Raw genomic sequence first — 12,946 nt, 5'->3', positions numbered from 1 at the left:
GGCTGCTCCCTGGGATTACACACAGTTCCCAGAAAGCAGCGCGCCCCATTCACTAGAAGAGGATGCAGAAGAAGACAGACCGCGGTCACAGAAGAGGCAGATTAGGGACTTCCGCATAGCAACAGGTATTTCGGGTGAGTATACGTTTTTTTTATTTTTTGGGCGATTTTTTTTTGTGAAATTTATTTTTCCTTGGTTGAACTCCACTTTAACATCAGCTCCAGCACCCTGCCTCCTACCGAACCTCTTCATTTGTTAGTGATAAAACTCACAATTGGGCTTCATGTACACGGGACCATTTACAACCTCTCCTGAACGATTTAACTTGACAGATAGATTTTAAAAACATCCGTTTCGCCGCATTTGCGTTTTAGAATAAAATAAATTAAATAGTCAAAAATTAAAAAACGCCTGTAAACGAAACACGGCTAAATGTGAGTTAGAAAATCTCTCCTACATTACTGAACTATGAGATGTGCGCTCTCTCTGCTTTTGTCTTGTTTCATACAACGTGCTGCCTCATCCATGCACATCAGTGAAGCAAAGAGATTACCTGTTTGCAAAATATTATAACAGAAACTAAGATTTTTTTTTTTTTATGTAAAAATCTGTGGTGATTAAATGCCACCAAAAGAAAGCTCTATTTGTGTGAAAAAATTGATACAAATTTAATTTGGGTACAGTGTTGCACGACCGTGTACTTGTCATTCAAAGTGTGACAGCGCTGAAAGCTGAAAATTGGCATGGGCAGGAAGGGGGTAAATGTTCCCAATAGGCAAGGGGTTAAACTAAACAGCCTGTACACCTTTCTACCCCCCAGCCTGTGATTGGACAGTGAAGAAAAAGCAGCAGCACAATAATAGCTCATCCTTCTGTTCGCTCTTCTCTGTACAACTGTCAGAATGTTTCTTGTCAGATCATGTACATGCAGCACACCTAAGTGGCTTATAATGACATCATGCACAGCTCTCTCTCACGATTGGGAGAGTTTGCCAGGAGGGGGGGGGGGATCATAAGAGGGCCAATCAGAGCTGCAGGGCTTGGAGGTGTGCCTCTGTGTAAATCCAGGAAGTGAACAGGCAGAAGCTTCATCTGCCCACAGTTGAAATGGTTGCAGCCAGACTTAGTGGAGGGACATTTCTGCAGCATATTTGGCAAGTACAGAATCACAGTATATATAAAATAATATGCAAAGTGGTTGGAGAGAAGCTTCAAAATGGCAAAGATGTTTTAATTACAAATTATTTGAGCAGACTGCGCTTCCTCCAAGTTCAGCTTTTAGCGCTGGCTTCCTGGGTTTAATCCGCACTGAGGACAGAGGTTATACATTCTCCTCCTATTTCTCTTGGTTTCCATCGAGCGCTCTGTTTTACTCCCTCTGCCTAAAATCATACTGGTAGGGTCACTAGAATTCTAGATACTGGATACATCTGACATTACCCGGGGGGGGGGGGGATAGATGTTCTCTGTACTCTGTAAAATGGTGACGATAAAGTGTCAGCGCAAAATGATTACATGTCCCTTTGTCTCCTCCTAGGTGATAATATGTATAGTTGTGAACGCTGTAAAAAGTAAGTGAACCTTCCACTTTGTGTGCTTGTTTAAATCACTACACCTAACAAAACCATGATAGATATCTGTTGTATTTTCTGTTTCCTAAAGGCTGCGAAATGGTGTCAAGTATTGTAAAGTTTTACGACTTCCAGAGGTGAGTGTTGCCCTTCACACCATGTTCTAGATCTCGGTGTCCTTCACACCATGTTCTAGATCTCGGTGTCCTTCACACCATGTTCTAGATCTCAGTGTCCTTCACACCATGTTCTAGATCTCAGTGTCCTTAGCACCATGTTCTAGATCTCAGTGTCCTTAGCACCATGTTCTAGATCTCAGTGTCCTTAGCACCATGTTCTAGATCTCAGTGTCCTTCACACCATGTTCTAGATCTCAGTGTCCTTCACACCATGTTCTAGATCTCAGTGTCCTTCACACCATGTTCTAGATCTCAGTGTCCTTCACACCATGTTCTAGATCTCAGTGTCCTTAGCACTACTGTATGTTTTATATCTAATTATAATATATTTGTTTCCAGAACTACACTATTATCCCTATGCTTAATGTTTATAAATGTCAATATAAAAATTCCCCCAGACTTCCCAATTTCATACTTTTACCCTGGAGCACATAACTAGGGATGAGCTTTATGTTCGAGTTGAACATTGGCTATTCGCCCGTTCGCCTAACAGCGAACAGTTTGGGGTGTTCGCGGCAAATTGGAAAAGCCGCAGAACACCCTTTAAAAGTCTATGGGAGAAATCTAAAGTGCTAATGAATTGTCGGGTCCCAGCAATACAGATCAAAGTCATTGAAAAAGAAAAAAAAATGCGTGGGGGTCCCCCTTAGATTCCATTACCAGGCCCTTTAGGTCTGGTATGGATATTAAGGGGAACCCCCGCCAATATTAAAAAAAAATAATGGTGTGGGGGTTCCCCCCAAAAATCCATACCAGACCCTTATCCGAGCACGAAACCTGGCAGACCGCAGGGAAAGAGGGGACGGACGAGAGAGTGCCCCCCCCCTCCTGAACCGTACCAGGCTACATGCCCTCAACATGGGGAGGATGTCCCCATGTTGATGGGGACAAGGGCCTCATCCCCACAACCCTTGCCCATGGTTGTGGGGGTCTGCAGGCAGGGGGCTTATCGGAATCTGCAAGCCCCCTTTCAAACCTTCAAATCATGTAGTGTTTCCATGTTTTTGTCCAACCCCTGTATGTTGTTAGAAATAAAAAAAAGTCTGTATCTATGTTTTATATACAGTATGTATATACCCCTATACACCTCTTAGTGTGTGTGTGTGTGTGTGTGTGTATGTGTTTGTACAATGCCTTGAAAAAGTATTCATTCCCCTTAACATTTTCCACTATTTGTCATGTTACAACCAGAAACGTAAATGTATTTTATTGGGATTTTATGTGATAGACCAACACAAAGTGCCACATAATTGTGAAGTTGAAGGAAAATGATTAATGATTTTCAATTTGTTTTACAAATAAACATGTGAAAAGTGTGGCGGGCATTTGTATTCAGCGCCCTTTACTCTGATACCCCTAACTAAAATCTACTGGAACCAATTGCCCCCAGAAGTCACCCAATTAGTACATATATTTCCCCTGTGTGTAATTTAATCTCAGCATCTCAGTACAGCTGTTCTGTAAAACCATCAGAGGTTTGTTAGAGAACCTTGGTGAACAAACCGCATCATAAAGGCCAAGGAACATATCAGACAGGTCAGAGATTGATTTGTGGAGAAGTTTAAAGCAGAGGTTCACCCTGATTTTAAAGTAAAGGTTAATCACATGGGCTTAGTGTCTATATATAAAGTTCGCTGTCCAAAAAATGTAAAATCAATTCCATACCTTGTTTTTGTTAAATGAACCAGGCACTTCCTGGTTTTGCTCTTGCGGGAGTGGGCGTATCGCTTTAGCTGCGTCCGCCCCAGTGTCTCCTGGGAGCACAGCGTGACGTGATATACATGTGGATGTCGTCACAACGGGGCGTGACCTTTTCAGCACGCCAGCCGTTTTGATGGCAACCGTGTAGTGTTGACGGCGCCGCTCGCCGTCAACACTGCACATGCGCGGGATAGAGCAGTGAATGCTGGGACATCAGCATTCACCGTATCCCGGAAGGATTTGCTTGTGGGCTTCAGAGTGCCCACAAGCAAGATGGAAGAGATCAGCAAACATTTTTATAAATGATCTTTTGCAGCAGAATGACTATGCGGAGGCCTCTGAAAATAGGACACGTGAGTACACAATTAACTATCTTAAAGGGGAGTTCCAACCACAATTTCACTTTTTAAATATAAATTCCCCTGTAAGGCCCGGTACACACGAGCAAACATGTACGATGAAACCGGTCCGTCGGACCGTTTTCACCGTACATGCCTGCCAGAGGGCTTCTGTACGATGGTTGTACTAACCATCGTACAGAAGTCCGTGCGTAAACAATACGCGGGGCGTGTCCGCGTCGTCGCCGCGACGATGACGCGGCGGAGACGTGGGCGGGCCTGCCATTTAAAGGCTTCCACGCATGCGTCAAAGTCATTCGACGCATGCGAGGGACGGCGGGCGCTCGGACATGTACGGTAGGTCTGTACTGACGACCGTACATGTCCGAGCGGGCAGGATTCCAGCGGACTGTTTTAAAACACGTCCAGGAATATTTGCCCGCTGGGAAAAGGCCCGGCGGGCAAATGTTTGCTGGAATTCGGCCCGCTCGCGCCTACACACGACCGAACATGTATGCTGAAACTGGCCCGCGGACCAGTTTCAGCATACATGTTTGGTCGTGTGTACGGGGCCTAATACACAAGCTTAATGTATTCTAGTAAAGTTAGTCTGTAAACTAAGGTCCGTTTTGTTAGGTTGTTAAAGCATTTAGATAGTTTATAATCTAGAAATAGACCGTGGCCATCTTAAGCGTGGGCATCATGAAGCCAGACTGTATGACTTCCTGGATTTCAGCTTTGCATATCTCGCACATGCTCAGTGCACAAGCAATGTAATAGGTTTCAGTCAGGTTTGCAAGGACTACTGGGAAACATGATGCCTATCCCAGAAACCCTTGCAAATAGCCTAGGCAAATAAGGAGGAGGAAGTAATGAAGGACTACAGAATAAAGGTATTTACAAGCAACAAATTAAATAAAAATTGTCCATTCTGAACACTATGAGATTAGAGCATGCAGCACAGACAAACATAAAAAAATGGGTGGAACTCCACTTTAAGAGCGGCAGATACATATTTAAAAAAAAATATGTTTTCCCGCGGAACCCCCGCTTTAAAGAAGGGTTACGTTATAAAAAAAATATCCCAAGCTTTGAAAATCTCACGGAACACTGTTCAATCCACCATCTGACTGTGGAAAGAGTATGGCACAACTGCAATCCTACCAAGACATGACCGTCCACCTAAACTGACAGGCTGGGCAAGGAGAACATTATTCAGAGAAGCAGCCAAGAGGCCCATGGTAACTCTGGAGGAGCTGCAGAGATCCACAGCTCAGGTGGGAGAATCTGTCTACAGGACAACTATTAGTCGTGTACTCCACAAATCTGGCCTTTATGGAAGAGTGGCAAGAAGAAAGTCATTGTTGAAAGAAAGCCATAAAAAGTCCCGTTTGCTGTGTCCCCCACATGGCTTTTCACAAAATGCAAACGTGGAAGAAGGTGCTCTGGTCAGATGAGACCAACATTTTACTTTTTGGCCTAAAAGCAAAATGCTGTGTGGGGACAACTAACAATGTGCATTGTAAAAAGTGAAATATTTGCGCTGTAAAGTGTTATACAAAATAATGTGTGTATACATATATAACCACATACATATATAAGTACAAAAGTGGGTGGAGAAAATCCAAAGGGGTGACACTAATATACCAGTGAACTGAACAAATATGTTGAATGGTCCTTAATCAAGGACACAGTACTAGGAAGGTCCAGGTACAAAACAATCCGGCCGTGTAAAAGTGCAGTTCATCAATGCTTGATCCAATCAATAGCGATGTAAGTTAAGAAAAATTCGGCAATAAAAATAAAAATTAAAAATAAAAATAAGGATCGAAGTGATTCTGAAGAAGGAGGCCTTGTATCCGAAATTAGAGTGAAAGACAGAAGGTGAGCCGTAACCAAGATCTCATATATGCACCTCTAGTGATCCCAGCAGCTCACCTCGGATCTGGCAAGCTGGACTTAGTCAGCCTGGTCCTGATGGATATGGTCCGGGGTTGGATATCACATTCGGGTCTCCATAAAGTGTATTACATGAAAAAATAGAAGGGGTAAAAGCCAAATGGTGTAATATCATCACAGAGGGGGGTAATGTCTATGATCTAAACCAGTGGAGATGCACTCACATGTGGATGTAAAACTGGGGCTCTTATCCACGAGCGCCGAGCTCGTTAGTCCCTCCTTCCTCTCCCTTGCTAATTCTCCAAGGTTAAAAGCTAGGAGTCCCATGTCCCCAATGGTTCGCGGATCAAATCTTGGTGTATATGAGGGTCTCGATGGTGCATGTGGGGTAAAAAAAGGACAAGCCTAATCGTGTGATATCGTGAACATCAACAAACCCCAGGAATGCCCAGATGGTGATGCACTCACATAAACAATGTGAAAGAAAAGACCTTCCTCCACGAGTGCGGACTCGCAATGGATCTGTGCCTCCACCTCTTCCCCTCTGTCTATGGCTCAGGCTGGATGCTCAGATGTCACAGTCATACATAGGGGGAAGTGAATAAACAACCATAGCGTAGCCCGGTCAGGCGTGAAATATTTATTAAAAACAGTTAAAAACTCACATTTAAAAATCGAAATTCCTGCATCAATCTGACGAGTGGCGAACTCGTATGTCCATTCGTCGGATGCTAGAGTGTGTCAAGCCCTCCAATCCCAGGATTGACACACTCTAGCATCCGACGAATGGACCATCTGGGCATTCCTGGGGTTTGTTGATGTTCACGATATCACACGATTAGGCTTGTCCTTTTTTACCCCACATGCACCATCGAGACCCTCATATACACCAAGATTTGATCCGCGAACCATTGGGGACACGGGACTCCTAGCCTGTAACCTTGGAGAATTAGCAAGGGAGAGGAAGGAGGGACTGACGAGCTCGGCGCTCGTGGATAAGAGCCCCAGTTTTACATCCACATGTGAGTGCATCTCCACTGGTTTAGATCATAGACATTACCCCCCTCTGTGACGATATTACACCATTTGGCTTTTACCCCTTCTATTTTTTCATGTAATACACTTTATGGAGAGCCGAATGTGATATCCAACCCCGGACCATATCCATCAGGACCAGGCTGACTAAGTCCAGCTTGCCAGATCCGAGGTGAGCTGCTGGGATCACTAGAGGTGCATATATGAGATCTTGGTTACGGCTCACCTTCTGTCTTTCACTCTAATTTCGGATACAAGGCCTCCTTCTTCTGAATCACTTCGATCCTTATTTTTATTTATTTTTATTTTTATTGCCGAATTTTTCTTAACTTACATCGCTATTGATTGGATCAAGCATTGATGAACTGCACTTTTACACGACCGGATTGTTTTGTACCTGGACCTTCCTAGTACTGTGTCCTTGATTAAGGACCATTCAACATATTTGTTCACTGGTATATTAGTGTCACCCCTTTGGATTTTCTCCACCCACTTTTGTACTTATACAAAATAATGTGTGTATACATTATATAACCACATACATATATAGCACTTTACAGCGCAAATATTTCACTTGTTACATTTATCACTTTTGTCTATCGAGGTAGACCTTCTTTTTATTTGCAGCAGTATCCCCATTTTTCACTTGCCCCCTCACTTTAGACAGCGCAGGAGTTCACCTCACTTTAACAATGTGCATTACCCTGAACACACCATCCCCACTGTGAAACATGGTGGTGGCAGCATGATGTTGTTGGGGTGCTTTTCTTCAGCAGGGACAGGGAAGCTGGTTAGAGTTGCTGGGAAGATGGATGGAGTCAAATACAGGGCAATCTTAGAAGAAAACCTGTTGGAGTCTGCAAAAGACTTGAGATTGGGGTGGAGGTTCATCTTCCAGCAGGACAACGACCCAAAACATACAGCCAGAGCTACAATGGAATGGTTGGGCCACTCATGAATATGCTCTGATCCAAAAGTCCAGACCTAAATCCAATTGAGAATCTGTGGCAAGGCTTGAAAATTTGCTGTTCACAGATATAGGTAGATTCAGGTACCCTGTCATAACTTTGCGGCGGCGTAGCTTAGCGTGTTTAGGATAGGCCGCTGTAAGTTAGCGAGGCAAGTACTTGATTCTCAAAGTACTTGCCTGCTAAGTTACGGCGGCGTAGCCTAAAGCGGGCGGGCGTAAGGGCGCCTAATTCAAATTTGTCTAAGGGGGCGTGTTTTATGTTAATGGGGCTTGACCTGAAGTTTTTGAAGTTTTTTTTTAACTGCGCATGCGCCGGGCGCCTACATTTCCCAGCGTGCATTGCGGCTAAGTACTCCGCATGGGCCTATTGATTTCGATGTGGACGTAAACTACGTAAATCCCTATTCACGGACTACTTACGCAAACGACGTAAAATTTTCGAATTTCGACGTGGGAACGGCGGCCATACTTAACATTACTATTCCATCTATTTGATGGAATAACTTTAGGCGGCCTATCTCTTACGTAAACGGCGTAAATGTACTGCGGCGGCCGGGCGTACGTTCTTGAATAGGCGTATTTACTGATTTGCATATTCTACGCCGACCGCAATGGAAGCGCCACCTAGCGGCCAGCAGAAATATTACAACCTAAGATAGGACGGCGCAAGCCGTCGTATCTTAGATGTGATTAAGCGTATCTCTGTTTGAGAATACACTTAAACATAGGTCGGCGCAGATTCTGAGTTAGGTCGGCGTATCTACTGATACGCCGACCTAACTCTTAATGAATCTAGCTAATACTCTCCATCAAATCGGACAGAACTAAGCTATTTTGCAAAGAAGAATGGGCAAAAATGTCCCTCTCTAGATGTGCAAAGCTGGTAGAGACATCCTCAAAAAGACTTGTAGCTGTAATTGTAGTGAAAGAAGGTTCTACAAAGTACTGACTCAGAGGGGGGGCTGAATACAAATGTACACCACACTTTTCACATATTTGTAAAAAAAAAATGGGAAACCATTTATCATTTTCCTTGCACTTCACAATTATGTGCGACTTTGCCTATCACATAAAATCCTATACATTTACGTTTTCGGTTGTAACATAACCCAAATTGTGGAGAATTTCGAAGGGGGGATAAATATTTTTTCAAGGCACTATAATTATATATATATATTATATATATATATTAGGGCTGTTACTGATCAAAAATTTTCTGTTCGATTAATCGTTTTTTTTTTTTAAATCGATTAATCGACTAATTTCGATTAATTATAACGCACATACAGATCCAACTACTTTTAGCTGATCTCCTTGCAGGCTGATTCCCAGTGCAGCTACCAACCACTGGAAAAATGGATAGCAGGATACAAAAAAAAACACAAAGGCAGCGCTCGATGGGAATAGCATTAAAACTTGTATAGTCTTCAAGTAGGTAACAAAATAAATATTGCACTGGAGATAAAATCGATGTAGCTACATAAACTGTAAAAATGGTGCGAGTAATACCAAACGGTAGCAAAAGCCATCATAAAAACATGTAGCTAAGTATGATACTGGTATAAAAATGTGTACAAATATACCACTGCTGAATCCAGATGAGGAGAGGTTAACATCAGTCCGTCTGCATGTAGATGTCCCATGAAGGGAACTATCACAACTCCCAGTGGATGGCTGTAGAATCCCAGGTTGATAGAGGGAAGTGATAGAGGGAAGTGTAACAGCCCTTGCGTGTGGCAGATAGTAAGGTCCCGCCGGCATGCAGATATGAAGGCACAGCAAAGGAGCCCTTCAGGTGGACACGGCAAGCCCCGCCGGTGTCCGTGACGTCACCGGATCTCCGACGGAACTCCCTGAAGGCCCAGAAGCCGGCGGAGAGGTGAGTACCAATAAAAATAATTTGAATCGATCAAAAAGATTTTGATCGATCAAAAAAATTAAAGATTAATCGATTAATTAAAAGTTAATTTGCACAGCCCTAATATATATATATATATATATATATATATATATATATATATATATATATATATATATATATATATATAATGTGTGTGTGTATATATATATATATATATATATATATATATATATATACATACACGCACTATATTGTCAAAAGTATTGGGACACCTGCCTGTACATGCACATAAACGTTAATGGTATCCCAGTATTAGTCTGTAGGGTTCAATATTGAGTTGGCCCACCCTTTGCAGCTATAAAAGCTTCAACTCTTCTGTGAAGGCTGTCCACAAGGTTTAGGAGTGTGTCTATGGGAATGTTTGACCATTCTTCCAGAAAACCATTTGTCAGGTCAGGCACTGATGTGGAAGAGAAGGCCTGGCTTGCAGTCTTCGCTCTAATTTATCAAAAGGTGTTCTGTCAAGTTGAGTTCAGGACTTTGTGCAGGTCAGTTAAGTTCCTCCACCCAAAACTCACTCATCCATGTCTTTATGGACCTTGCTTTGTACACTGGTGCGCAGTCATGTTGGAACAGGAAGGGACCATCCCCAAAGTGGTCCGACAAAGTTAGGAGCATGAAATTGTCCAAAATGTCTTGAAATGCTAACACCTTAAGAGTTCTCGTCACTGGAACTAAGGGGCCAACCCCTGAAAAACAACCCCTCGCCATTATTTCCCCTTCACCAAATGTTTTGGACCAGTGTACAAAGCAAGGTCCATAAAGACATGAATGAGCGAGTTTGGGGTGGAGGAACTTGAATGGTCTGCAGAGTCCTGACGTCAACCTGATAGAACACCTTTGGGATGAATTAGAGAGGAGACTTTGAGCCAGACCTTCTTGTCCAACACCAGTGCCTGACCTCACAAATGCGCTTCTGGAAGAATGGCCAAACATCCCCATAGACATACTCCTAAACCTTGTGGACGGCCTTCCCAGAAGAGTTGAAGCTGTTATAGCTGCAAAGGGTGGGCCAACTCAATATTGAACCCTACGGGCTAAGACTGGGATGCCATTAAACTTCATGTGAATTTAATGAATAAAGAATTTAATCCATTTTGGAATAACGTGTAAAAAGTGAAGCGCTGTGAATACTTTTCGGATGCACTGTATATTTATGTATTTTGTATGCTCATTCACAGTATCTTATGATGTTCTTCCCTCAGATTCTCTGTATACACTTGAAGCGCTTTCGCCATGAAGTAATGTATTCTTTGAAAATCAGCAGCCATGTCTCCTTCCCCTTAGAGGGGCTAAACCTGCGCCCGTTCCTGGCTAAGGAATGCGTGTCCCATGTCACTACATATGACCTATTGGCTGTTATCTGTCATCATGGCACAGCAGGAAGTAAGTATATGAAGCTCTACTGGTGAACAAGACACTTACAGAAACACATTGAAGTGATCCCGTCTCAAAGTGTAGCAATCCAAACATGTCTTATGATTAAAAAATATATAGGCAGAGGTAACCTTCAGCAATAACACTAAACCTCAAGATGAGCAGAAAATCCAGAGATGTAGGCAGCTGAAATTGTATGCAAGTCTAAACCAATGTAAAAATCAAACTTGGCCTCAAAACAATTGCCGATATCTTCAGCTGCCTACTGTATATATTATTTGCTCACCTATGTGGGAGTCAGAGGAAGGCATTTGATAAACTCAGAGCTCCATGAGCTTCAGAGTTGTGTTAGTACTGCGATAGTACTATTGCACAGTTAGATGTGGATGTTCCTTAACCACTTCAATACCAGGCACTTCCTCCCCTTCCTGCCCAAACCACATTTTTATAATTTTGTTCCCACAAATAGAGTTTTCTTTTGGTGGTATTTTTTGCTAAACAAATACAAGACCCAAAAAAGTTTTTCTTTGTTTCTGTTATAAAATTTGGTGAAAAAGTAAGTTTTCTCCTTCACGGATAGGCACTGATAAGGCGGCACTAATGGGCACTGATGAGGTGGCACTAATATGCAGCACTGATGGGCACTCATAGGCGACACTGGGCACTAAAAGGCATCACTGATGGGTACTTATAGGTGGCAAGGATGGACAATGATAGGTGGCACTGATTGTCATCATATGGGCGCTAATTGGCATCCCTGGTGGTCATGGGTGGCTTACCCGGTGGTCACCAGTGGTGGGCATTCCTAATGGTCCTTGGCGGACATCTTCGGGGGGGGGGGGGGGCCTGCGCTGATAATCAGCGCAGACCCCCCCCCCCCCCCCTGTCAGGAGAGCCGATCGGCTCTCCTCTACGCGCGTCTGTCAGACGCGAGTGAGGAAAAGCCGATACATAGCTCTTCCTGTTTACACAGTGATCAGCCTTGATTGGACACAGCTGATCATGTGGTATAGAGTCCCTGTCAGACTCTTTACCAAGATCAGTGTTGCGGTGTGTCAGACTGACACGGCGCACCACCAATCGCCGCGCTGGCTGTTATCCTGAAGGATGTCATATGACGTCCAGGCAGGATCACGGAACCACCGCCCGGTCGTCATTTTGCTATTGGCCGGATGGGAAGTGATTAATGACTGCTAATGTTAACATGGTAGCACTTGCTCATCCCAGGGTCTTTTCTCCATGACCACACTGCCTACAACAGTGCTGATAATAAGACCTTAAAAAGAGGTCCTAAAAGAACATCAGCCAAGTTAAAAAACTTAATATATTTTTTGGCCATATTTAGGGTGTAGCATAAGCATATAACATGGTTGCAAGCAGAGATCTGCGAATGAATGAACTACAAGTCCAGACTTCCACCGCCGCAGACGGACTAGTAGTTCTCAATTGCGATGATTACAGCCCTTTCAGTACCATCGACAGTTCCTTCAGTTAAGTAACTGAAAGATTTATACCTTGGTAGATCTTGAGCTGTAGGAAGAGTCTGTAGGAGTCCAGCATTGCACCCACAATCCACCGATTGCAAGGCTTTGCAAAAAATATTAGCTTGTTACAAATATGGTTGCATTTATTATTTTTGTTTTGTTTTAATTTGTTTGCAAAAGGCAGAGTTGGCCTTTTTCACTGAGTTATAAAAATAGCTGCATAAAAACAATAATCTCCTTTTTTAATAGGAGAGTACTTGTTACAGTGTTTCCTATAAATAAATCAATGCTTCAGTTGGCCAATCGGCATGGGAATCACTTACAATTTATACTTTACAGTAAATCTCTTGGAACAACCTGATGAGCCAGTGAGAAAAAAAGAACACCCAAAGGATCATGGTAAAACACTTCTGGGGTCTTTTTTTATATATATCTGTTGTTGACATTTTGGGAACTGGTAAGGGATCCTAA

The 12,946-nt window shown here is 43.1% G+C and overlaps 1 protein-coding gene across 2 annotated transcripts in view; it reads left to right on the top strand.

The window, feature by feature from the left end:
• Positions 1–12,946, top strand: part of USP20 (ubiquitin specific peptidase 20) — a 105,597-nt gene that overhangs the window by 55,224 nt on the left and 37,427 nt on the right. The window contains exons 15-18 of one of the 2 annotated variants that reach the window (XM_040324646.1): positions 1,538–1,571; positions 1,663–1,708; positions 10,820–11,000; positions 12,815–12,874. In XM_040324646.1, coding sequence (XP_040180580.1) covers positions 1,538–1,571; positions 1,663–1,708; positions 10,820–11,000; positions 12,815–12,874 — 321 coding nt within the window. The remainder of the gene's footprint in view (positions 1–1,537; positions 1,572–1,662; positions 1,709–10,819; positions 11,001–12,814; positions 12,875–12,946) is intronic. The other variant, XM_040324647.1, reaches the window with a different exon arrangement.

Source organism: Rana temporaria, chromosome 9, assembly GCF_905171775.1.
Source record: "Rana temporaria chromosome 9, aRanTem1.1, whole genome shotgun sequence".
Lineage (NCBI taxonomy): Eukaryota > Metazoa > Chordata > Amphibia > Anura > Ranidae > Rana > Rana temporaria.
The sequence above is the reverse complement of the archived record's forward strand: the minus strand, read 5'-3'. Positions and strand labels throughout refer to the sequence as shown.